The 25,337-nt window shown below is 41.5% G+C and overlaps 3 protein-coding genes across 6 annotated transcripts; all 3 read left to right on the top strand.

The window, feature by feature from the left end:
* The first annotated feature begins 42 nt into the window (after nucleotides 1–42).
* pfkfb2b (6-phosphofructo-2-kinase/fructose-2,6-biphosphatase 2b) lies at nucleotides 43–11,108 on the top strand. 4 transcript variants are annotated; one of them, XM_076742525.1, is made up of 17 exons: nucleotides 43–333; nucleotides 704–865; nucleotides 1,439–1,564; nucleotides 1,990–2,086; nucleotides 3,525–3,591; nucleotides 3,791–3,865; nucleotides 4,498–4,554; nucleotides 4,711–4,835; nucleotides 5,085–5,292; nucleotides 5,554–5,700; nucleotides 6,107–6,211; nucleotides 6,643–6,772; nucleotides 6,858–6,920; nucleotides 7,014–7,078; nucleotides 7,856–8,023; nucleotides 9,180–9,202; nucleotides 9,842–11,108. In XM_076742525.1, exons 2-17 carry the CDS (start codon nucleotides 781–783, stop codon nucleotides 9,909–9,911), a joined length of 1,611 nt encoding a protein of 536 aa, XP_076598640.1. In that variant the 5' UTR covers nucleotides 43–333; nucleotides 704–780; the 3' UTR covers nucleotides 9,912–11,108. The 4 variants fall into 4 exon arrangements, with proteins under 4 accessions (XP_076598640.1, XP_076598650.1, XP_076598660.1 ...); XM_076742535.1 differs by lacking the exon at nucleotides 9,180–9,202; XM_076742545.1 differs by lacking the exon at nucleotides 7,856–8,023.
* Nucleotides 11,109–11,745: 637 nt separating this feature from the next.
* Nucleotides 11,746–17,173, top strand: yod1 (YOD1 deubiquitinase). The gene is made up of 3 exons (XM_076742566.1): nucleotides 11,746–11,818; nucleotides 13,706–13,918; nucleotides 14,405–17,173. Exons 2-3 carry the CDS (start codon nucleotides 13,711–13,713, stop codon nucleotides 15,100–15,102), a joined length of 906 nt encoding a protein of 301 aa, XP_076598681.1. The 5' UTR covers nucleotides 11,746–11,818; nucleotides 13,706–13,710; the 3' UTR covers nucleotides 15,103–17,173.
* Nucleotides 17,174–18,531: 1,358 nt separating this feature from the next.
* On the top strand, nucleotides 18,532–25,318 carry LOC143329200 (specifically androgen-regulated gene protein). Its single transcript, XM_076744997.1, has 4 exons — nucleotides 18,532–18,594; nucleotides 22,678–22,835; nucleotides 23,060–23,255; nucleotides 23,364–25,318. Exons 2-4 carry the CDS (start codon nucleotides 22,731–22,733, stop codon nucleotides 24,449–24,451), a joined length of 1,389 nt encoding a protein of 462 aa, XP_076601112.1. The 5' UTR covers nucleotides 18,532–18,594; nucleotides 22,678–22,730; the 3' UTR covers nucleotides 24,452–25,318.
* The last annotated feature ends 19 nt before the right edge of the window (nucleotides 25,319–25,337 follow it).

A 25,337-nucleotide genomic window follows, 5' to 3' on the forward strand; every position in this document is an offset into this window, starting at 1 on the left:
TCCTTTTTTTTTTTTTTTCTTTTTTTTTTTTTTTTTCATGCGCCTCCTCCTCCTCTTCAGGGCCCTTCATGTTTTGCTCTCAGGGCTTTTGAATTAGCGGTACCGGCCTGTGTCTTAACGTTCATCTATTATCAACGTTACGGTAGGGGGGAAAACTGACGTAGAGGCACACCTCCGGCTTGGAAGGACACCAACCGGCTGAGGAGGCACCTCGGCACCAAGGACAGGCCGACCAGACCGGCTCCTCCGGCCGCAGCGGCAGGCGCAGTCTCTCGCTCCTGCAGCGACGGAGGTGTTCTGTCGGGCAGGACTCCTCATTCACCTATCGAGCAGGTAAAAGAGAGCAGTGAACATGATGCTGTTTGAAACGCTCCCTGTATGGATTATGTCTGAGCAGGATTATTTTATGAATTTTCATGTCTGATCTAGTGTCGCATGAACTCAGTCACCTCGGTTAGAGATGAAATCACTGCTTGCCTTCCACATATGCGGCTTTTAAACACAGTGCGCTCAGCCAAGCGGTTTTTTTTTTTTAAACAGATGATGTGGCAGAGCCTTTCATCTTAATCCTCCTCCTCTGGTTTGCATCCTCGGACGTTACCAGGGATACTTAGTACCTAAGATATTTTTAGAAAAGCCACAGCTTTGCGTGCAGGAATCTGTTTTATCAGAGTAACATGTGTGCGTGATTCCTCTGTTTCAGCCCAGCTTGGACAATGCCCTTCTGAGAGAGAGCGAGAGAGAGAGAGAGAGAGAGAGAGAGAGAGAGCTGATTTCAACATGTCAAGCACTCAGATAGACAATGGCTCTGCAAACTCAGCAGAAGCTAAGAAAACAGACCTGAGGATGAATGAGAAGAAATGCTGTAAGTAAAGTCCAAGTTTCCCCATAATTAGATCTGAGCATGTTCTTCTGCGTGACTGCTTTAAGAGCCTGCAGGTGCGCTTGTAACACAACACCTTGTGGTCTTCACTCTGTGGTGGATCGCAGCTTGTTCTGAATCACCTCTCTGGAGGGCTCCGGCCTGCGAAAGGCAGCAGTGAAAAAGTGAATCTCTGCAGGCAAAAGAAGAAAATAGTGTGTGATGTCTTCTGTGGTTTCTGCTGTTCTTTAAGAAAATTGCTTTTCTCTCCCAGGACGTTTCCTCTAATTTCTTCAGACCCTGCCTATGACCCCAGTCCACAGATGATATTTATGTCTAAAGAGACTATTATTTTTGTCCAGTACACACATGACCTAGTTGTTAGATTGCCTTAATCCTGGAAGGATGGCAACAAAATGCACTTAAGATGCAGTATTTCCATTGGTTCACATGGTTATACTGAAATACGACCTCACCTTCCAGGACACAGTTCATTTACTTCTGTTTTGATTAACTTCCCTGCCTCTTATGCAGCCTTTTTTATTATCTTTTTGTCCATTAATGTCTCCCGTGTAGCATGGGCTTCCTATATGACTAATTCTCCAACAATGATCGTAATGATTGGCCTGCCTGCAAGAGGGAAGACCTACATGTCAAAGAAACTCACGCGGTACCTCAACTGGATCGGAGTCCCAACCAAAGGTGGGACATGACAAAGACCTGCTTCCCTTCTGAGTATCTTTCAATTTACATTAATATTTTAAATCAGATTTTATCTAAATTGCATTCAAACTAAAGTGAAAGGTAAGTCTTTTGTCACGCTGCAGGAGAAAGAGCTAATCAGAGTATTAAGACTGCTTAGATGTTGACTTTTTTGACTTTCAGATACTTTCCAATGACGGTCTAAACATTCTCTCTATTGTTGTGTACAGCCATTACCTCCTCCTCACCCCAGATGACATGTACATTTAAATGCATGTACTGTATGTCCAAGCATCTCAGAACAGGAGACTAAATTTAGCATCAGTTCTGTTGTGAAATTTGTAATGGCTTACAAAAACTACCTCGGCTGACTTCTTACGAGTGCAGTGAAGGCCGAATATTAATGTGATCTGTTCTTTTTGCAGTGTTTAACTTAGGCGTGTACCGCAGAGAGGCTGTGAGAGCTTATAAGTCCTATGATTTCTTCCGCCACGACAATGAGGAGGCAATGAAAATAAGGAAGTAAGTATGCAAATGTGCTCATCATGTGCTCTTGTTCAGTGATTACCCATAACTTACATAAACTGAGTGTAACGTTTCCTCCACTCAACATGGGTCTGTTTGGTATTCTGCAGCCTCCACTGCTGCATCAGTGACTAAGCTGTTTTTTTGGCCAACAGTCGATATTCAGCCGGGGTCAGCACAGCGTTCATGCTGCCTTAAAATGACACTGATCTGCGCTTTATGTGCACACACAGACACACATGACTAACGGTCACCACCAAATTCTTGTGGTTTCTCGTTTGTATTCGGATCAACTGTAAATCACTGCTGATTTCACCAAAAAAGTCTCATAACTGCCTCTTTCCCTCATGGTCTCACTCAGCAGTCCTAATTCAAATGGCGTTCGCAGTTCATGGCTATCTTGAAAATGTGACAGACTGTTCACAGCATCCCGGTGCTGAATTGTGACCTAGATATTAAACAAGCTGCTGCTGTCACTCTGAAGCCGACACAAGCCCTCCAGGGTGTTACATGGGTTTCCAACCTGGGTCAAACAGCAGCTGTGAATAATTCTGAGAGTTTATCTTTTTGCTGCTGGAGTTAAAGGAATGCATTTTGTGAAATGCATGTTTTTTCTGGCCAGACGGGTATGATTAATTGCATCAAACAGCACTCGTCAATCAACACATCTAAATCTGCTCCATTGAGTTAAAGCAATAGTTTGGCACCACTCTCTCGTTCTATAAAGCTACTGCCAGCTTCCTGTTAGCTTAGCTTAGCATTAAAGCTGGAGACCGGGGAAATGAGATAGCCTGGCTCTGTCCAGAGGCAACAAAATCCACCTATCAGCACCTCCAGAGCTCAGAGTCAGTCTACCTGTTTCCAGTGTTAATGCGAAGCTCAGCTAGCCGTCTCCTGGCTGTAGCTTCATATTTATCCTGCAGATGTGAGAGTGGTATCGATCTTTAGGTCTAACTCTTGGCAAGAGCGCATTTCCGATGTTTCAAACTGTTTCTTTATCTGAATGGGACAATGCAGTGTTGTTCTGTTCAGTAAGTCCCACCCATCTGCCCTCCAGGTTGACTAAATCAACCCCCAGAATATGACTTTTCTCTCCAAAGAGCAGTGAAATCATAAAAACTGCATTCTCCATGGTTAGACCCCCCAAGAAGTGTCGTTTGAGATGACTTTCAACCCAGATACCATGGATGTCCCTTGTGTAAAAATGCTTTAACTCAATATTAGATTAGTAGATAGTAGATTACAGTAGCAGATTATGAATAAAAATCTAAATGATACCTACAATATAATAGTAATACTTTCAGAGTTTTCCTTGTCATTTATGAATCATATGCAGCTGACACTCAGTGTAAACTTGAGTGATTGTGCATTTTGGTGAATGAGAGCAGACTGAGGCTCATAGCGAGGCCTGTTTGTTGACTCCTGTCTCCCACAGGCAGTGCGCTCTGGTCGCTCTGCAGGACGTGAAGGCGTACCTGACGGCGGAGGGAGGACAGATCGCGGTGAGTCCTCTCCCTCTGCCACTCTGTCCATCTGTCTCTCTGCCTGCCCGTGTCTCAGCGCTGGCTCATTTCCATAAGCTTTAAGACACCCAGAACGGAACTTAACCCTAAACTGTCCCACAATCATTTTACCATAAGGACACACACATCATGCTTGGGAAATATTTTTACCTTTTGTCCTTCGTGTTCCTTTTATTAGGTGTTTGATGCAACAAACACAACAAGAGAACGGCGAGACCTCATTCTAGCATTTGTGAAGGAGAACGCGTTCAAGGTAAGGCTGTCTGAATTAAATTATTTTAGCTGTTCCCTCTTGGGCCTTGGTGGAAACTGAGCTTTCATATTTAAACACCGTGTGCATGGAGCAGTTTCCTGCACTTGGAGCACAAAGCTTTTGCTGACCTGCAGCCACATGAGGCAACAAGATAATGGCACATTAAATTAGACCTACATCTACTAAGATCATGTAGAGTCAGCAGCTTTTAAGATATCGAGTGGTGTAACAGAAGTACAAGTATAAATGTTCTCAGTAGTATCAGTTAAGCACTGATTTGATTTGATTTAGAAATACTCTTGCAGGTGTCCTGTGGAGTCTATGTTGTTGCTTTTCCTCCATCTGATCACAGACACATTACACAATCAGTTTTTTTCCAGTAATGCACCAATAAACGAAGCAATGCACCAGGAAATGTAGAGAAGAAGACAACCGGCTAGCAAGCATGCAAGCAAAATCTGCTGTGCAAGGAAATGCACTCATTTTAAATGTAAACATAACTCTGGTTGCTTACAAGAAACCTCCACAGGTTACCTTTAATAAGATAGTTTGTCACGGCGTTGATTCAACAGACAGTTTCATGGATCGTTGGTATGTCATGATGACCTTCTGAGGTGCCCTTTTTCCAACAGGTGTTCTTTGTGGAGTCCGTGTGTGACGACCCAGAGGTCATTGCTGCTAATATTCTGGTATGATCTTATGTCACCAACGAGACTTTAACGTTTGACTCTGGCCTCGTGTCCAGGTCAAACCCATAATCTATTAATATTCACACTATCTGCAGTGTTATATAAGGACCATCGTGCTCACTCACATTGTTTGAATGTGCTGAATACCTGTGACAGGAAGTGAAAGTGTCCAGTCCAGACTACCCTGAGCGCCATAGAGAGAGAGTCATGGACGACTTCCTCAAACGAATCGAATGCTACAAGGTTACGTACCAACCGTTAGATCCTGACGATTACGACAAGTGAGAACTCATCAAATCCTACTCCTTCTATTTATGATTTAATAGTATTTACAATTAAAAAACTATGAATTACAAGATAATTCCTGTAAAACTCACTTTAAAAACGTACTTTTCTAACCAAGCAGTAACATTGTTAGCATCTTGTATTTGATTTTGTGGAATTACAGCTGCAGTTCAGAAAATGAACACTAGATGGTGGCAGTGAACGGCCATATTTGATTGACCTGCATGACTCATTGGCACCTGCAGGGACCTCTCTTTCATCAAGGTGGTGAACGTGGGCCGGCGCTTCCTGGTGAACCGGGTGCAGGACTACATCCAGAGTAAGATCGTCTACTACCTCATGAACATCCACGTGCACTCTCACTCCATCTACCTGTGTCGGCACGGAGAGAGCAACCACAACGTTGAAGGCCGCATCGGAGGAGACTCTGGGCTTTCTCCTCGAGGGAGGCAGGTGCGATGGCTCAGCTTCTCTTTTGTAATCCTCCTTTTATGAACTGCAAAGCTAGCGTCTTCTGAAAACCCAATTACGAGCCTCTCTCAGGGAGACAGCGCACTGGGATAAGGTGTACTTAACTGCGATATTAAGAACACCTGTCACGGCCTTTATCACACTTAATCCTGTCATTTTTTTTTCTTGTCTCTGGCCACTGAGCATGAATCTAATGAAGCAGAAATACCACAGAATATTCTCTCCGTCTCTCTCACACCCCAGTTCGCCCACGCCCTGCGAGATTTCATTGAGGAGCACAAACTGTCTGATTTGAAGGTGTGGACGAGCCAGCTGAGGAGAACCATCCAGACAGCGGAGGAGCTGAGGGTTCCTTATGAACAGTGGAAGATACTCAACGAGATTGATGCTGTCAGTGCCCTGTCATCTAACCTCCCACGTTTCACAGTTCTAAGAATCACTAGATTCGTGGAGCTGTCGTGCAGATCGACAGAAACTGTATTTTTCTGAGACGCCTTGGGTTAGAGGGGGGAGAGAAGAAAAGACAGAGAAACAAAAGGTTTCAGAAGATATTGGTCACAGAACAGAAAACATTTGTCAGTGCAAGGAGAGAAGTTATATTAAAAGCCTTTATTTAGCCGGGCATATTTGTTCAAGCTCACAGGGTCTTCATCAGGACAGAAATATTAAAGACAGACCATATTTAAATCAGTCAGTCATGTCTTCTTGGCATTGAGTTGTTGTCTTTATTGTGTGCAGCAGACCTTTTCGCTTGTGCCTGTGACAGTAATTCAGACGCTCTGCCGTCCTCGTTCAGGGTGTGTGTGAGGAGATGACTTACGAGATGATCCAGAACACATTCCCAGAGGAGTTTGCTTTGAGGGACCAGGACAAGTACCACTATCGCTATCCAGGAGGAGAGGTGAGCTGCCTCCATCCCGCAGTTTTTCACTTCAGTGAAAATCAAGTTATTGATCTTGTTACCATTCCCATGGGGTATTATGTATATGCTAGAAGACACATCAGCAGCAAAATACGCAGTCAGTGCCGTTGCTGATGATTTCTACTGTGGGACTGCAGTGGATTCAACTGCTGCTTTGGTTTCAGGCTCCTGGTATTGTGCACTCTGGCTGACTGGTGCACTTTAACAGAACAGAGCCATTGATAAAATTATTAGTAACACCTGTGCTTTTCCTGCTATGACAGTGAAAGTGTCTGCTGTGAAAGGCGGTGGTTTAATCCGGCACTTCACAGCCCTCACCTGTTGCTGTTACAAGTTTATAGATTACTTTTGACCCTGTTTAAACACGACCCTCTGCAGCGAAAGTAAAACAGCCTCTTCTCCTTCTCCAGTCCTACCAAGACCTCGTTCAACGTTTGGAGCCGGTCATCATGGAGTTAGAGAGACAAGGCAACGTGCTGGTCATCTGCCACCAGGCTGTGATGCGCTGCCTGCTGGCTTACTTCCTGGACAAGGGTGCAGGTCAGATAAACACAATGTCATACACACAGACGAGATCAGACCAGCAGATGATGAGGTGTTGTATCCTCTCGTCTTCATCCCACAGAAGACCTGCCGTACATGAAATGTCCGCTGCACACGGTCCTCAAGCTGACCCCTGTTGCATACGGTAGGTCTTCAGACAAAGCTCTGTCCACAAGACTGAATTTTGTCTCGTCGTTTGCATGTCTTACTCCAGTGTGTTCTGTCGTTTATCTTCCAGGTTGTAAAGTGGAAATGTTTTATCTCAATGTGGAGGCAGTAAACACACACCGAGACCGGCCTCTTGTAAGTCTCGAGCTGAGAATTCACATAAATGTGCTTTCAACATTGTTGCATTGAAGCCTCAAATGTGATCGTATATGCAAAATGTGTTTGTTGTTTACTTACACAGTAATAATCCTAAACATATCAGTGAATCTCAGCGTCTAATCCGAAGTCTAATAGACTCTTTGTCTTGTTTGTTGTGTCTGTTAGCTGAATGCGATCACACTCATCCTGTGTGTGAGGCTTTGCTTCCTTGACTTCCCTCTCTTATACCCCTGTTTTGTTTCGCCCCTTTTATCTTTAACCCTTAATTAATCAGCCTGGCCTGAGCTGTGAGCTAATGAATGCTACATCAGTTGTTAATTTGATATTATTTCACCCTGATGGAGGCGATGGCTGATCATGCTACTTTGCTTGGCTGATCTAATCGTTACCGTTGCTCTGGTTGCATCCCGATGTTATGATGATGTGTACGCTATGAAAGACTGCTGTATATGAGCTGTTGGCCCCATTTTGAAATGTTTGTCCTTTATAAGGTTTTCTACCTTGATGGAAACTGGTGTTTATCTCTGCTGTGTAATCAGAGGTGGACTGTCAACGTTCATTGTTTAGTGTTGTGTGGTGGAATGGCGTTGTTGAAACGGTCACTAAAAACGGCTTCAGTTGTCTTACCTGTCGTGTGGATCCATGTGGAGAGGACGGCTCGTTTGATTGGCTCTGTCTGGTCAGGTGTCCCCCGGTGTTGTGTGTTCCCTGACCTTTTTTCCTTAACACTTGCGGTATTTCATCTCCTACCAGGGTAAAATCCCGAAGGACTCTGCTCTCATACATCGGCGGAATAGTTACACTCCCTTGTCCAGTCACGACCAGGTCAAGCGTCCCAGGCTCTACAGCGCGGGCAACCAGCCCTGGCTGCCGCTCGCCCCCACCCCATCAGCTCTGATGCCAGAGGGACGGCAAAGCCAAGTTAGTGCCAGAGTTACAGGCTCCCCCTCTACAGCCCTGATTCCAGAAAAGCTGGGTCACTGTGTAAAATATGAATAAAGCAGAATCATTTCAAACGAACTGTGTTTACCAACAACAGTTTCCTGAAGTGTTCCTGAGCCCGTGTAGTAATATCCTTTATCCAGTCGTGTTTACAAGGTGGTGAACCTCGCTCCATCCTGAACGACTGAGCCTTTCCAGGATGCCCCTTTCATACCCAATCATGATACTCTCACCTGTTACCAATGAGCCTGTTTACCTGTGGAATGTTCCAAACAGGTGTTTTTGGAGCGTTCCACATCTTTCCCAGACTTTAGTTGCTCCTGTCCCAACGTGTTTGAAACATGCTGCTGCATCAGATTCAGAATAAGCAGATATTTACAAATATCCATGAAGCTGATGAGCTCAAACATTGAAGATATTGTCTTGGCAAGTCACCACATTCTGTTTTATTTAAGTTTAACACTGTGTCCCAACTTTTTTGGAATCTGGGTTGTAAATCAGTCACCGTCAACTGTAATCAGTCACCTCCCACCACAGTTGTAACCCTGTGTTTGGCATTCCCTCGCCCCAGTTTGGGATCCTCTCGATGATTTGGTGTGTGTGTTGAAAGTGACGTACATGGAATCCATCTCTCTGTCTTTCTTTCTCGGGGCATGTGTTGGATCTTCAGTGGGTCGCTCTCCTCTTTTTGTGCCTGTGTCTGTTTCAACAAAGTCAGGGGTTCGTCTTGCATGACCTCTGCTTCACCACTGGGCTGTCTCCAGCTTGAATATGCAGACCAGCATGCCTACTTTTTGCAGAGATACAAAAGACACACAAACATCAAAGACATCTCTTACTATATTTTGTTACACGTAATAATGAACACATTATTAGCGCTGAAAGACCTTCATAGATCTACGTTGATGTTTCCATTTCTATTAATTCTACTAAATTTGAGAGCAATTTGAGAAACGCATAAACATAAATGACAGATTTCAAACTTGGGAAAAAAAGTTAAAATTTAGAAATGCATATTCATATTTGTACGTGTTGTGTATTTGTTGGCCTTGTCTTGTGGGTACAGTGCTTCAGCCCTTCTCCACATTTCTATCTATCTCTCTCTTTCTCCATTTCCTTCAAATCTGCCTTACAGCCTCGGATAGGAAGCGGCCGTCTGTGAGTATCTTGGAGACTGAGTAAACCAGCCCTTCATTTTCTTTCCCATAATTCAACTCATGTCATAGTAACCCCTGTCAATGTGTTATCACAGTGGTGTATTTTTATGGCTTTTAGTCTTTGGGTTTCTCTAACCTCCCATCACCTTTGCACTTTAGTTATAACAAAAGCTGCTGGTGGCTTTGTTTCATCTTATCAAGAACACTATCAGACACTGATTCTGTGGTAGTCTCATAACTGGCTGCAACAGTGAAATGGACCTCAATAAAACTCCTTGATGACAGTATTTGTTAGACACCTACATATTTATCGAAATGGGAAAATAATGTAGCTGCTGTACAGATGTTGAATCTAAGAAACCAAACAGTATTTGAGTACTGATTTGCAAATTATCACATAAAATGAAGTGTATTGGATTATGATTTGGAGCCAGTCCGGGTCAAAATGTGATTAATAATTAATCACATCTTGAGAAGCTAAAGGAGAGTCTTTTTACTGTACTTCACACGATGACCTAATTTTTCAAATAGGAACTTAAGACTCCCGGGCCGCCCGCGAAGCCATTAGTTTCCTGGAATAGGATTTGCTGCTGTGAGGCATTAATTTGTGAGAGTCAGAGATATTTTCCTTTTCTTGAAGGAGTCCCTGTGCGAAGGAATCGACTTTGACAGCCCCGAAGAAACTAGTGGCTGTGTCCGCTTCTGAGTGAAGAGGAAAGCGTCTTTCTTCGTGCCACAAAGCGCATTCTTGGAGACGATGGTCTGATTAAATGTAGGATGAAGTCAAATCACAACTGTGGCATCTTGAACGATCTCAACCTCTCTGTGTAACTTTGCTCTGCATGTTGAGGCTTTGAACCGGAAGCCTTATTATTAGTATGAGAAACACTTCTGCATGTGCACCAAAATCAATCCACCAACACAAAAGAACATACTGTATTTCACAACTGGCAATGAATCCTCTGTAAATACTACAATGCCTTACTAGAATTAGCTCCTCTGTATTCTCCTCTGAATGTAACCAGAACAAGTTATGCATTATTATGATGAAAACCAATTTTCACTACTGCAAATAGAACACGTTATGAAGTAGATGCAGTAAAAATATTTTTGTAATACAAATCCGACATACAATCAATCTGCAGTTGCGATTCAGTAAGCCATCATCTCTTATGTCTTATGTTACTGATTTGGCATAGATTTGAGAAAACGTATGTACTGTATATTCTGAAGTAAATTAAAACACTGTATTGAGTTTCTTCTTTCTGTTTTGGAGGTATTATAGGTTTTATGTCTTGTTAGAAAACACCACAGTGCTGGACATACTGTATACCAGCAGCAGATAATGAAACACAAGTATTTTTCTGTCACAAACAGCCAACTGTATTAAGATGGTGTTATCTTTCACAACGGACTAAATGTTCATCTGTTAATCCATTGTTCTTCTGGCCAGTGTAAATGACATTTTGCAACAAAAACATGATATGTTGGTTGTATGTTAACTGTTTCTTAACTCTTGTTTTCATGCTATCATACTGGCCAAACGTTTGTTTTAATTGCTTCAGGCAAATTTATCTTAACTGCTGAAATTCTCCCTTACATCTGCCATTTTTCACACACAAAATCCTTTGATTTTATTCAACAGCAGACAGTGGTACAAGTTTCGTTCTATGACTATGTAATGCTTGATGTTCATAAGTCAAAGCAGCCTACTTGTGCCTTTTTAGAAGAGAATAAAAGTGAATTTTGAAGTGACATTTCTTTTCCACTGATATGTAGGAGACACGCGGGTCTCTGCAGCACATACAAATGGAGTGATTATTTTATTATGTGTGATCCTCATTTAATTGTTCCTTATTTCATGTAAAGTTGTCTCAAAATTATTAAAGAACTCAGTGAAACATAAAGAATCTGCTCTGCTTGATAAATATCAGGCCTCAGTCATTAGAAGTGGGATAAAATGACAGGAATTGCAGTTTATTATTAGGGGACAGACAGGTATGGGACGGGTGGTCTGGGGTCATCCTCCTTTATGCTTTGCTGTACCTGGAGTAAAAACCTCAACACAAAATTAAACTCTAGAAATTCTAGAAAATAACGAGTTTAGGTTTCAAAACAGAATAAATGTTTTTTATTCTCTGGGTTTGCACAATGTAGAAAACTGATCATTTACTGTACACCCATTAATAAAAATGTAAATATTATTCATAAGATCATTTAATATTTGTACGATAGAGACAGCGCCATCTCTCTGACGTTTAGCTTGGGAGCGTCTAGGGCTTATGGGAAATGTAGTTCGTTATATGCCGCTAAAAACCTAAACATTAAATTAACAACAATATTAGAGGGGCTTTTTAAAAAACTACAGTTCTTATCTAAACATATGAAGCGAACTACATGGCATACTGTAGAAACTTTGTTCCGAGGAAGGATACTTAGCTATTAGCGTAGTTACAAATGTGCCTTACTCACTTCGGCTCTCAGCTATTAGGAAATTTACGGTAACGGCGCTGGTTAGTTAGCGCGTCATGACGTCATATAGACGTAAAGTGACGTTCTACACATCGGTCTCACACTGGATGTTTATTGTTTGAGGCAGGGCTGCAGTTAACAGCAGGTAAGAAAACAAAATAACTTAACTCGTTGTCATGTCGCTTAAGATACTCTGTTGTGTACAGATACGTCCGTTCACAGTTAAGAGGATTTATTGAAGTGTAACCGGAAGCGAAACACTCGGAAAAAATGTTCATTTAACGCCAAGTCAATGTGCAGGTTAGCATGCTAAAGTTAGCAGATGATAGCTGCATGCTAGCTAACGTTAACGTTTGTCTATGACTCCGGGTAAGGAGCTGTGTTTGATAACCAAAACTTTCAGGATAAATGTCACTTGACCATCTGTCGAGTTATGCGACAAGTGGTTCAACGTAACGCTGCATTTTTCCAGCTTTTCAGGGAGTTTCTAGCTTAGCGCTCTATCTGTTTGTCTTGCTGTTGAGTTAAGTCGTCAACGTTAACTGGCAGAACAAAGAAATAAAACAAAGAAATGTCGCTGTCATGTGTTCTGCTCTACTGCTGCTGTTCATCAGCAGTTTAATTGTTGTGCTGGGTCCATTTGGAAAGCAGTATTATAACATAAAGGCCAGCATAATGTCGGGTATCCAACATCCTGGTTCTTGCTGTGTTGGCTAACAAATACAATTAGCCAGTGCAAGATAATAAAGCTGATAAAGCAGCAAAGTTAACACTGCTAACTTAGCTAGTTGAATAAGTTGAATAACCACCACATCAAAATGTGAATGCAATAGATTTCATAACCAACTCGAGCAAGCAGCATTGTGGTGTACAAGAAGTTGTGGAAGAAGTATTTATATCTTGAGTAGAAGTACTAATACCACATTGTAAAATACTCTGTTACAAGTTAAAGCTTTGCATTGAGAATGTTACTCAATTAAAGGTAAGTGCAATCAAGAAAATGTATTTAAAGTATTAACGTGCATATTTTCTTTAAGGATAAATCCATATTTAAGTGATTTAAGGCCCCTCAGAGATGCAATGAGTCTGGTCCTGTTTATGCCTCACAAAATCACTGTTTTCACGTTTATTAGATTTGTGCATAAATGAATTAAGATTATTTTATTTTAATCACATGTGAATATTACATTGAAAATTCGTTAATCAAACACTAACCTTTTATTGTTTTCATGTTAATCTCCATCAGACATTTTTATAATCCTGTCACCTATCCTGCCTTCTTACAAAACGTACAACTCCAGATAGTTCAGTAGAAATTTGCTCATCCGCAAATTGGGGCCACTCCTCAGTAGAGTTAATATTTGAGAAGCTACAGGAATAGTGAAACACTGCCTTTTGTGTACTTTTGGGCTAACACTAACCAACTGTTGACTTTTCTGAGACTGCTATTGAAATAGGAAATTGGAAAATGTATTTGGGAAAACTAAAACATTTTCTATTGTGCTACAGAAATGACAAAAGCTATTTTTTTAACAGCAGTACACAGACCATCTTCACTTTGTGCTCCTTATTATAATCATGTCCATGCAGCCCATAACAGCTTTGAAATGGCAGCACAAGTTTTATTTTCATTTCCAAATTGAAATGGTGAATAAAGTGACTCTTTCATTTACCGATATAATTCACCGACAGGCCTCTTTCTTTTTTAGAATAACAAAAGTCTTTGCTGTGCTTCACGACTGTGAGTCACCAAAATTAACAACAAACAGTGAACAGCTTTCAGCTCTGCACTGAAGAAAGATTACCCCATTCTCAAAATGTGTTTCCAACCATTCAGTGTATTATATATCATATTTGCTTTTAAGCATTAGAATGACAGCAGCAGAGGCTTTTCTAGTTATTAACAAGAAAAACTCCAGAGTGTCTTCAGGAAAGCTATTATAGTTTCTTTCCAGCAAATGCCTCGGTGGATGGGCAAAGTTCAAACCAAATAGTTGCAGTGTTGCTGATGTGTTGTCACATGTTATTGCAGGTAGGATGTTGCGGCTTCGCTGTAAGACCAAAAATGGGAGCCACATAATGCAGGGCTTGACTCATCAGTCCTGTGTGCAAGAGCTGAAGAGCAAGGTGGAGGAGCTGACGGGTATCCCCTGCGATGTGCAGAAAATCATGGTCGGTTATCCGCCCTCCAGCCTTGATCTGCGAAATGGAGACGCTCACCTCAAGGACTACCCCATCAAATCAGGTATGTTGTTAGATATTCAAAATATACAGATAACATGAACCACATTCACACCATTTGTTGTTCAAAGACTGTTTAAATTACTGTTGTATGTATATTTTGACATGAAGTATAATGACTGGGTGAACTTTTAAGTAAGATTCAGAAGAAATAATCATTATGAAAACTACAGTATTTTGCAGATTAACCAGCATAACTGACACCACTGGAATGTTTTCATTTGGCTTCTTCAGTGCTTTGAGGGACTCAGATAAAGTTGAGTTCACCATGTTGAGTGATGGCAAGGCAAACCTCTTTGTGTGTGTAATTTAGGTGAGCTCACCCTTTAACTCAGCTCATGTTAATATACTCAACATATGTTTTTGAGACATTTCAAATATGTGCAAAACATTTAGTGAACAACGGTATAGCTGTAAACAAGGTGGTTGTTTTCAAGCTCTTTTTTTTTTTTTTACTGAAGTCTGAACTGTGGTGTGTCATCCTCTGCAGGAGACACACTCATTGTGGAGGAAGAAAAAAACAAGCCAAAGCCTCAGGATCATCCCACTGTGACTAAAGTACCACGCCTGGAAGCCTCACCTGTGCTGGCACGTCGAGTGGTCCCAGCTGATAACTCCTGCCTCTTCACCAGTGTGTATTATGTGGTGGAAGGCGGGGTATATGACCCCGCTTGTGCCCCGGAGATGCGAGGCCTCATCGCGCAGATCGTGTCAAGTGACCCGGCAGCTTACTCGGAGGCGGTGCTGGGAAAGACCAACGAGGAGTACTGCTCTTGGATAAGACGTGACGACACCTGGGGAGGAGCCATCGAGGTGTCAATCCTGTCCAAGTTTTACCAGTGTGAGATCTGTGTGGTGGACACTCAGACGGTCCGAGTGGATCGCTTCGGAGAGGATGCTGGCTACCACAAACGTGTGCTGCTCATCTACGACGGCATCCACTACGACCCACTGCAGAAAGAAACACCTGGCTCTGACGCCCCGCCCCTGACTATCTTCTCCACCACAGATGACGTAATCCTGGCCCAGGCCCTCGAGCTGGCAGATGAGGCTCGCCGCAAGCGGCAGTTCACGGACGTTAACCGCTTTGCATTGCGCTGCATGGTGTGCCAGACAGGCCTGGTGGGACAAAAGGAAGCTCGTGAGCATGCCAAGGAGACAGGCCACACCAATTTTGGCGAAGTGTGAGCGTTATGTTGTCTTTTGTCCCTCTCACAAATACAACCACCACCAACCCCGTGCCCCATGTCTGGCAACTGTTGGTCTGTCTGTCAATCTGCTTGTGTGATCCTCTACCTCACATTGTCCAGCGACATCTATGGAGAATCTGCAGACACTGTGTTCAGCCTCTAACCGGTTCAGTATTACTTTTAAACTGCTGTCAGTTCTCAAAGTCAGAAACGCTACTGCAGTGCTCCGATGTCATTAAACCATCATTGTAGTCTGTTAGGGATGGTTTCAGATCTGTCTGACTGGGTCAAGTAAAATATGCAAACAGTTCTTAGGATTTGTTTTAATCTGTTTAGAGTACTCGATGGCTGGGTTGTGTTGATAACTCTCCAAATAGTCGCTGATGTGTTGTCAGTAAGAAAATGCACCAAATTGCCAACAGTTACTGCGACTTGTATGTGATTAAAAAACAGCCATCTGGCTCTAGAAAGAATTTAAAACAACCACTAAGAATGATTTGCACTATGATGTATTCACTGTTGTCTTAAGCGCAGCACACAAAGTTTGACTGTTATTCATCATGTTGGTTATGTAGCATGTTTTTTTATTTCTGTTGTTGACAGATCTACGTCAGAAGCTAAATAGTGAAAACTGCTAATTTGGTTAACTTTCGATGTCTGAAGTGTTCAGCACAGTAGGGCTGTTAATGCTAAGCTGGATTCATCTTTATACAAATGTGCTACTTGTGACATCTTTTTGAATTTACTGAGCCGTGGCCATTGAGTGTGGGCGTTGAGATTGAGGTTATGCATTTTGAAATACAGTATCATGTTGCAAATTGTGATCAAAATTAGCTGAATTACTCATGTGAGAGACTTTTTTTCCTTATTTTTTCCCTTTTTCTGGATGTTGCAACATGGTCATCAGTGAGGTTATTTTAAAGTAGACAAAAAGTAATGGTGCTGAAAACAAAACATTTTACAAAATCAGTAGCTCTTTGTTTTTCTTCATGGGTACAACAGTTTTTCACAAGTGTCATTTTTAATTCTGGTGTGTAATTTTCGAATGTCATCATGCTGTAAGAACTAATCTTTTTAAAAATACAGTTTTTTTTTGTTTGTTTTATATCGCTGCATATTTTGAGAAACACTAAGCATGACGGGCGTTACATTTCAGAAGACAAATCATTGTGAGAAGATGGTGTATTGAGTGAACACGTGGAACGAGTGGAAGACATGCTGTATGAGATCAATCATGTTCACTTCATGCATTTACTGTTCAGGTACTGTCCATACATCATGTGTTTTGCTGATCAGTATTATCCATTTACATTCGCAGTTTTCACTTCCAAGCTTACATTTGCAGCCCAAAAGTAACTCTAGTCAGGGTGTTTGAAAACTATGAGTGAAGGTCAGGTCTGGTTTAATATTTAGTGCATGCAGTCCAAAAAGTCCATTCTGTTCCACTGTTTTGCACAATTGTAGCATGTTCTCAGTTTTTTCTGCTACAGTCAGCCCTCGTTTCTTTGCTACTTCCTTTGTAACTCACTGCCTAAAAAGCGTGCACTAATATTAAACCACAGCTCAAAAATGTTCAATTGGAGGAGATCATGAAGATATTCACAGGATACGTTTTTTTTTTCTTTCAGCCAAGTTTATTGTGGCCTCGTGTTGTACAGAACCAGTATTTGTACTTCACATGTCTGTGATGCAATATTGGTACTGAGTTGTTGCCAAAAAGGAAAGTTTGAGAGTGGAGAGGCTTTTTCATTGTTTTTTATTAGACTCAAATGGTGTTGGGAATAAATGATAGACAAAACAAAAATGTCAAATTATTTCTTTGTTTGAATGTGAATGACTCTTTTTTTTGTTGTTTTCCTCATCTCTTGCTTTCAGTTGTTTAACAGTGATTATGGATTAATAGGCTTGCATAAAAGTGAAACTATGAAATGGCTTTGTTGTATTTTGTATATACCAAGTTCTCATGACTCTTCAAGGACAATAACCATGAATGTTGCACACAAAGCACTACAGAATAACTGGATTTACTTGATTTTTTTTTCAATGTTGTGTCACAATTAAAGGTTCAAGCTGACGGCGTTGAGTACGAGTCGTTTTGTATCCATTGTTTTGTTTTTCGGTTAACTCAGACTTGCTTGGTCATTATGTTTCATGTCAGTGGTGATTATTCTTTTAGTTATTCTGTTGAACTTACTTTCTAATAATTATTGTAATGTATTTGTGCTCACATCACCCATCTATTTCTATCCTATTGACAACCTGTCGCCAATGGAAATAAACCCTAGTTGATCCTGATCCTGCACCATCGTAGTGGGATTAAACTACCTTCATGTTATTTTAGGGAACATCTACCCTCTCTTAATAGGATCAAAGATTTGTTCACTAGGTGTTTGACCAACTGTAGCAGCTCCCACTGCTATTACAAAAGAAGACGTGAAAAACAAGGAGTTAACAGGTGTCAATAATCATTTTAACAACAGCTGCAGTCAGTCCAGCTGTGCCCTCAGTCTCACCTTTGGGTTTTCTCTGATGATTGGCTAAGAGTCAGGCTTCCCAGCTCGCAGCTTGGAAAGATCTATTTTACATTTTTTAATTTTAGAAATATGCTGACATGTCAATCAAACTCTCTTCAGTCTTTGGTATGAACGTTATCTGTCAATTCATTGTTTAGTTGATCAACAGAAAATAATAATAATCGGTTCATCATTTAAGTAATTTGTAGAGAAAACATGTCTTTTGTTCCCTACTTTCTCTTTGATAAGTGTCATTTTTATGCAAAAAGTGCCAAATATACATAAGCATTCCTGTAGATTTAAATACCCAACCGGATATTAAGTAGTTAAAATCATCTCATCATCAACAGTAAAAAGCTACATACAAATATTAATCCAAAATCACAACAAAATACTGACACTCACCATTTTTCTACAGACTGAGTAGGCCACTTCTACTTGGAGTACATTTTCCTGATAATACACAGTTTTCCTTTTTTTTTTACTTTCTACTTAAATATAGGATTATTAATAATTTGTATTCATTGTTCAACGTGTAAAACAAGCAAAAAAATGCACCAAAATGTTAAGTTACTCACTTAGGCTGTTGTAAAAATGACCGTGTTGCGGCAAAGATGACGTTCAAAATAACACGTCGTTCAACCGTCCGACACAGCTTACTATAGTAACTAAATCAAATAACGTTGATGTAACGAAAACACCAGTAATTACCTCCCAGAGAGTAACGAGTACTCCGTAACGAGCCTGACTCCATTAGCACCGACTGAGACACCGATCAGCAGATTACTGCAGTTGTAGGTGCCATGACAACGAGGGCTCGTGCGTCTTAAGGAGAACGCTGCGCTCTGATTGGCTAAAAGCTTAGGGCACAAAGTCCTTCATGCAGCTATCACACAATCGCTCGCGCACACCGTACGTCCTTACTTGCACGAGAGGCAGAAGATGGATGAGTGACTGAGGTGCGGAGGGTCAGACAGGTATGTGACCGACGGGAGCAGCTTTCACCGGAAAACTTAAACTCTGTGGTCGGTTCAGTCCGCTTATTGTCGGTTTAAACACCATTTTAAGTTTGATAGTGCTGTTTAAATCGAGTTTCTCTTCTGACGTTAACAGGTGAATGTGTAGCTCGCGTGGAGTCAGTTACGGTGGATTCAACTGTTTGTATTTCCTGACTAAATCCTTGTTTCTTTAATACTTTGTTGACACATACTGATGCTCTCCGACTTTATATTTGTTTAGAATTGAACCCTCGGCTTTTGTATTATTTGCAAACTAGTTTTACTTGTCTTCCGGGACTGAAGTAAAAGCCTTGTGCATACATAACACCTTTTGACTGGCCATAGTTTTTATTATACTTAAACAGCCTAAAATAAACAAAATTACAAACCATGCTGAATCTAAAGGCAGACGGTTGAAGCCCAGGTAGTTAGGATTAAAATAAACGTTTAAAAAAATGAAGTGGTGACACCCAGTTACATCACAACAACAAAAACAGACTTGTGTATATATATTTAAATTGTTATATTTTATGCTCTTATTTTAGTAGATGTGTCATGCACCAATTTCACCAGAAAAAAATCCTCGTATGTGTAAAAGCGTACTTGGCAATAAAGCTTTTTCTGATTCTGATTCTGATTCTGACGTCATGCCGTAATTAAGTATAATAAAAACCATGGCTGGGTGCGCTTTTATAGCCACAATCACAACGATTAATGTTATGAGGAGTTTGTCAGACGGTTTTGTGAGAGCTAAGCTCAACCTGTTTTGGTGGTGGTTGCCCTCATGTTGATAAGTGCATCTCTGTGGAGATAACATCATGTGTTCTCATTGTCCTTTCACTGGAAACTGTCCACGGGGGTTAATGACTAACTACTACTAAGTCTAAGTCTTATTAGTCTGAGGTTTTGTTATGACAGTGATAAAACCCAAGTCCCACAACACACTTAACAGCACAGGAACGCTTCAAAAAATGATTTTGAAAAGTTGAAGTCTATCTATATTCTGCTTCCAGGCCACAGCAGCTGCTCTTGTTATTTGCATGTGATTGACCCAGATTGTGTCGGGTTAAAACACAATAAATGTTATCTCAGAGTTTCCGCTGTTCCACAGATTGGTATCCTGACCTGCATGCAGCAGGACAGGTGGGGATATTTTCATATTGGCTTGGCGATAGGGGCTTTAAAACTCTACAGCAATGGGATGACACAGTAAAGCATGAACAGCGAACAGGAGGGCTTTTGTGCCTCTCAGGGCCTATCCAGCAGCACTTCCCTGTCAGGTGTCGAAACTTATCCGAAAGTGAATTTCTTTTCACCGGGATCAGACAGAGGTGCCTTTATGCTAAACTTCCAGCCCTATTTCTGCAATTCCTGTAGAAAAGCTGAATGCACCAGTTTGTTGTGGTAGAAATCCCATTCTTAAATTGCTGTTAAACAACTGCTCCTTTAATTTCTAATGCATTTACCGTACATGCACCATTAGGAAGACGCTTTTATCCAAAGTGTCCCATATTGGCAGAATAACGTCTACATTTTATCATCCCCAGGAGGAGACCAATCTCTAATGATGCCATTAACATTCGCATTCTCACCACCTAAAACACCCAAATGAATACTGTGTGCTAATACTAGACTGTTACAGTAAGACAGCGTGGTCAAACTGCATATCATATAGCTTTTAGGGGATCATTGCTGCTGCTGCTGCCCTCAGCTCCCTCGGAAACTGATCCGGTCGAGGAAGATTAGGAGTGGCATGTGTGTGGTAATCTGAGTCACATGCAGTAAGAGGACTAGTTCGATATCTGTCAGAGACACACTAAGCTATGATACACTGTCATTCTGTGAGAGGAAGGCTGTCCTGTCATCAGAAAGCTGGTGTTCGGCAGGTCTGCATGTGAGACTGAGCAATGTAGAAACCTAGAAAATAGAAAATTACATCTAAACACACTTATAAAGGACTGTTGCATCGGTTGTAGCCACTCACCTACAGACTATGTATCCTTTACATTACTCTGACCCATTTGCCAAGCATTCTGTACTCTTATAAATGGTTTTCAGGCAGCCATTAGCAAATAGCTTTTGCCTTAAATCCATCACAGTTAACATTTAGCCACCTTAGTTTGTCAAAAGCTACATTAGAGTGAGGCAGTAGTGAGCGTGGATTGTTCTGAAAGTTTGCTGCGAGCTTTGACATTTCTAAAGGAAGTCAACTGTTGAAAACACAGTTGACTTCACAGAAAATCAGGCCTTGAACCAAAGTGCCACAAAACTGAAAAGCAGGCATGCCACCATGCATAAAAAGAAAGAATATGAGACCATACAGAGCCTTTAAGAAAAGGCGGTCATTGCTGACTGTCAGCATCCCCTCTTCTCTGAATATGAACCTTTGCCATCAGGAAGAAGACTCCATGCGAAGCAGTGGACTGTAACACTAAGCCCAAGAGCCCAAGACAAATTTCCCCTTGGGGACAACGAAGTTTACTCTAGACAAACAATTCAAAGTGTCGGTAACAGTAATTTTCTAAAACTGCCTTTGAGCGAAGAAATTTTTAGTTGAAACTTTCCCAAAGCAAGGCATTACCTGTCAAGAGGAGGTTTAGACAGCTGATTCTGCAGAGGCTGTAAAGGGCTTTTAAATACTTTTTATTCTGTTGTAATGGTTTGAGTTGTCTTTCGACATAAATTCACTTGTAATAGTTTTGAGTTTCTCTTGCGATACTTTCCCTGAGAGCTCTGGGAGTGCTCACTGTTATACTGTGCCAACCATTGGACCCAGCTGTAGTTCTTTAATGGCATGATGATGTACAAAGTCTACAAACTGCTCCCTCATCAAAGCCATGTTTTTATAAATGTGTTCCTTGGACACAGATTCTTGTGCAACACATTTGATTTCTTTATTAAAATATTGAACCCTACATGGCTCAGCCACAATGTAGGCCATTTTTACACTATAGGCTGATAACATGAACATAAGACAGAAGTAATTTCAAACCTGGGTTGACATAACTCAGGGTTATGTTTACATGTTTGACACATTTAATCCCGAGCTAACTGTAAACACAGATCAGCCTGATCTGGAGCTGTCCAGTTCCCTGTGGTGCTGATTACTGTTCCCACACAACATCTCATTTTCCATCCATGTCAGTCTGTGTGTGTCCGTCAGAAACAAATGTAGAATATACTTGACACCAAGCCACATATTGTGAATCAGTGTGTGTGCACACTGTACTGACATTTATTGGATAATTAGTCTAAGCAGGTAATAGATTGTCATATGGCAATAAATCAGATGTGGTCAAAGTTCTTGACTCTAGAAATATGGAAGCTGAACAATACTGAATGACTTGGTCTGCTTTAGTGAAGCAGTATGTTAGACTGTGTGATCAGTGCTTTGTTGATCAATAATTGTGTGTCGAGCCCTGTCGAGTTTGAGTTTGTTACAAATAAGAATTCACATTTCTGTTGATTGTGAGTTTTTGCACTACACATGTGGCATGATGAGTATTTCACATGTTTCCATTGCAAATGTTTATACAGACTACCAGTACTGAGGGTGAGCTGAGTTCATACTGTTCATCAGGGGTCTGGACATTGAAGGAATCTGGTCATTTGTAAAGAACAACAACCAGATTTTATTTTATGCCAATTAGAAATTTCTGCATAAGGTTAGCGTAAGGTAACACAAAAGCTATTGTAAGGTTAGAGCTAAATGTTGAAAGGGAGATACTGCAAAAGGATTGGAAGTGCAGGCAAGAGGAAATATTTTAAAGAAAATTCCCAGTGTTGTACTTTAGGGACTCCATAGTTTGCATATTGTACAAAAAATGAATGCAAATTAATGGCTGTGTGGATGATCAATGATCTGACAACCTGTGGAAAATGATCCACTGAGACATAAGGATAAACAGTGTGGTTAGAATATGGAAAACAGCTAGTATGATCCATTAAATGGAATCTACTTTTGAATACTGTGGTGGTGTTTTCAGAATAATGTTGTCCTGCCAAGCTTATAGAGGAAAAGTTTAAACTGTATTTCTAACTCACCATGTATACCTTTTTCAGAGAGTGAAACACAACAATCGCTGCCATTAAACTTGGATAAGTAGGGCACTAAGATGCCCAAAAGCGATACCTGGCCAGGTGGCTTTGGATTGGAAACGATGACCGGCATGGACAGCGCTGGCAGCTGTGACAGCATTGTCAGTGCCAATTCTGGCTTTGTAAGTTACTGACGTTACCCTCTTTAACCTTAGTTCTACTAAAACTCATTATACAAAACTACATGCAATATCAAGACAAATCCATGTACTGAGAGCTGAAAAATACAAGCTAAAGTTTCATAGGTAGAAGTAAAATGTTTAAGGCTAAAGAGTTTATGTCACTTTTGGGGTCTGTCATTGTGGATTTTTCACCAAAATGAACGTCCTACTTTTATGTATTACAGAGTGAAGACAGTCTGGAGCACCTGTCTGCTGAGGAGAAGGCCTGTCTCATGTTTTTGGAGGAGACTATTGAGTCTTTGGATACTGAGGAGGATAGTGGACTGTCCAATGACGAACCTGACCAACTGCCCAACCCTGGCAGCGTTGCTGCCAAAGTGGCTGACCTGTCAGCTTCCATGAGCAAAAGCAAGCTCAACAGTGAGTTAATCTGTAGGCACAGATGTAGAATTAGCTTGTAGTCAATGAAATACTTAGAAGAGAGATCTGTTGCATCTATAGTGACGAGTGTGCTTGTATTTCTTTCAGGTTCACAGAAACCTGCCTCTAAAGAACCCATAAAGGAAAATGCTGACACCAAACCCATGCAGAGCTACCTGGTTCCTACACCTCTTGTTGTGGCAAGCAGCCCACCATGTCCTGTACCCAGTGCTAAGCCAGACAAAAACCTCAGCTCTCAGCCTCACTTCAGTCCTTCAGAAGTACCTTTAGAGGTCAATGCTGTGATACCTTCTCTCACGAAACCCAGGGACTACTCTTTTAGGACAGCTGAAGGTCCATTACCCAGAGGTCCTCTGTCCTATGAGGCACTTGTTCACCTGCGGAGGAGTGCCTCCACTAAGAAGACACCTTTATGTCCCACAGTTGATCACACTATAGACTTGGACAAGCACCTTCCTGTTACAATGGAAGGCCCAAACCTCAGAAACCTGCCGAGATCTGACAAATCCCACACAGAGGATTCTATGTCAAAGACAGGTCCTCCAGTCGTTGCCCCAAAGCCCAAAAAGATTCCTGCCAACATATCTGTAAAAATACAAAATGAAGCATCAGTAACCTCAGACGCTTCACACAGTGTCAAGCCAGCAACAGATCCCCAGGCCGTGAGACTGGAAGCTTTGCAGAAGCTGGGCCTCCTGAAAGACCAGCAGTCCGAAAATGAGACCGTAGACCCATCGTCTCCCCCTAAATCTCACTCCTCTTTGCATCCAACATCAAACAGGTTCACAAAAGGTCCACCTAATGTTAATCGCTCAAGAAGCCCATCGTTCTGTTATTCTCAAGTGCCCTCAGAGCCCAAGAACAAGCCTCTGCAGAACAGTGCCAGTTTCCATCACTCCTCCAGACGTGACCAACAGCCTGTGTCTGTATCACATCCCAACGGACAGAAGGCAGCTAGTCTGGAATGCTCCGCTACCTTGGCACACCAGAGAAATGGCGGAAACTGTTCTGAACCACGACACATTGCAGCAGCCATGCCAGTGAAGACCACCACAGCAGCTCAGCCCGAACCCCACAAACCCTCAAACTCGGTCGGATACACTGTGATGGTGGTGCCTGGGATGGGAGCTGATCGAAAAGAAGCCCTCAGGAAACTTGGACTGCTCAAAGACTGAAACAGATGAACAGCAGAAGTCTGCCTGCGTAAATGCGGTGCTCAGAAGGGGTTCAAGAGCACCATCAGCTTAAAGAGAGTTAGAGCGTTAAGCGGGAACTTGGCACTTTGAGACTTTGGCAAACTAAAGCAGAGGAGGATGAAGGAGAGGAAGAAAAAAATGAGGGGCAACACCAGCACTTTCAATGTAGGTTGTGATTACTTACTTTCTCATTTGAGGGCAGTTTTTTTCCAACTCTTGTTCTTTTGTAGGTTTCAAGAGTATCTGAAGGTGCACCTTGCACATTTCAAACCTCTGCGACTGCATGGTATCATAACGTAAGGCCGTCTAATCAGACATTTCTTCATACACTAATATGCACACACAGGCTTTAAGAAATGATTTGTCCTCGAACAAAAATCACTTCTTTGAATGATGGTTATGTACTGAAGCAAGCCATATTGCGGCTCTCTTGTTCTGTACATAACATGCTGCTCCACTGTACTTAAAGAAACATCGGCCCAAATCAACAGACTTTTTACATTCCTGATCATTTCATAATTCACAGATGTGCCTATAAGTGGATTGTTGAGTACAGTCCCTGGAGCAGTCAGTTAATGCTTTCAAAGTGTTTTGGGGTGAGTTTTCTTTAATAGCTACCAGCAGCACATTATTATTGAGATCTGATGCAACGATAGCTCACTGATTTGTTTCTACTGCTGTTTTATACAGTGCTTCTGGTTTAGATGGTTTTAGAAATTTGGGATAAACGTAACTGCCTTCATCGTCAAAAGTTCATACAGAATAAAAAATAACAGCAATGTGATTATTTTTACCTACTCTTTACTATTTCCGTGAATACTGGTGAAAATAAAGCCTGCAGCTTACACACTGTGTGTTGTTATCT

The sequence above is a fragment of the Chaetodon auriga genome, chromosome 2, assembly GCF_051107435.1.
Source record: "Chaetodon auriga isolate fChaAug3 chromosome 2, fChaAug3.hap1, whole genome shotgun sequence".
Lineage (NCBI taxonomy): Eukaryota > Metazoa > Chordata > Actinopteri > Chaetodontiformes > Chaetodontidae > Chaetodon > Chaetodon auriga.

Excerpts from the sequence above, each read along its gene's own strand:
- yod1 (XM_076742566.1), top strand. The coding sequence starts at position 13,711 with ATGTTGCGGCTTCGCTGTAAGACCAAAAATGGGAGCCACATAATGCAG. Across the intron at positions 13,919-14,404 it reads GGACTACCCCATCAAATCAG|GAGACACACTCATTGTGGAG; the intron begins GTATGTTGTTAG and ends CATCCTCTGCAG.
- pfkfb2b (XM_076742525.1), top strand. The coding sequence starts at position 781 with ATGTCAAGCACTCAGATAGACAATGGCTCTGCAAACTCAGCAGAAGCT. Across the intron at positions 5,293-5,553 it reads TTTCTCCTCGAGGGAGGCAG|TTCGCCCACGCCCTGCGAGA; the intron begins GTGCGATGGCTC and ends CTCACACCCCAG. Across the intron at positions 6,212-6,642 it reads ATCGCTATCCAGGAGGAGAG|TCCTACCAAGACCTCGTTCA; the intron begins GTGAGCTGCCTC and ends CTCCTTCTCCAG.
- LOC143329200 (XM_076744997.1), top strand. The coding sequence starts at position 22,731 with ATGCCCAAAAGCGATACCTGGCCAGGTGGCTTTGGATTGGAAACGATG. Across the intron at positions 22,836-23,059 it reads TCAGTGCCAATTCTGGCTTT|AGTGAAGACAGTCTGGAGCA; the intron begins GTAAGTTACTGA and ends TATGTATTACAG. Across the intron at positions 23,256-23,363 it reads GAGCAAAAGCAAGCTCAACA|GTTCACAGAAACCTGCCTCT; the intron begins GTGAGTTAATCT and ends TATTTCTTTCAG.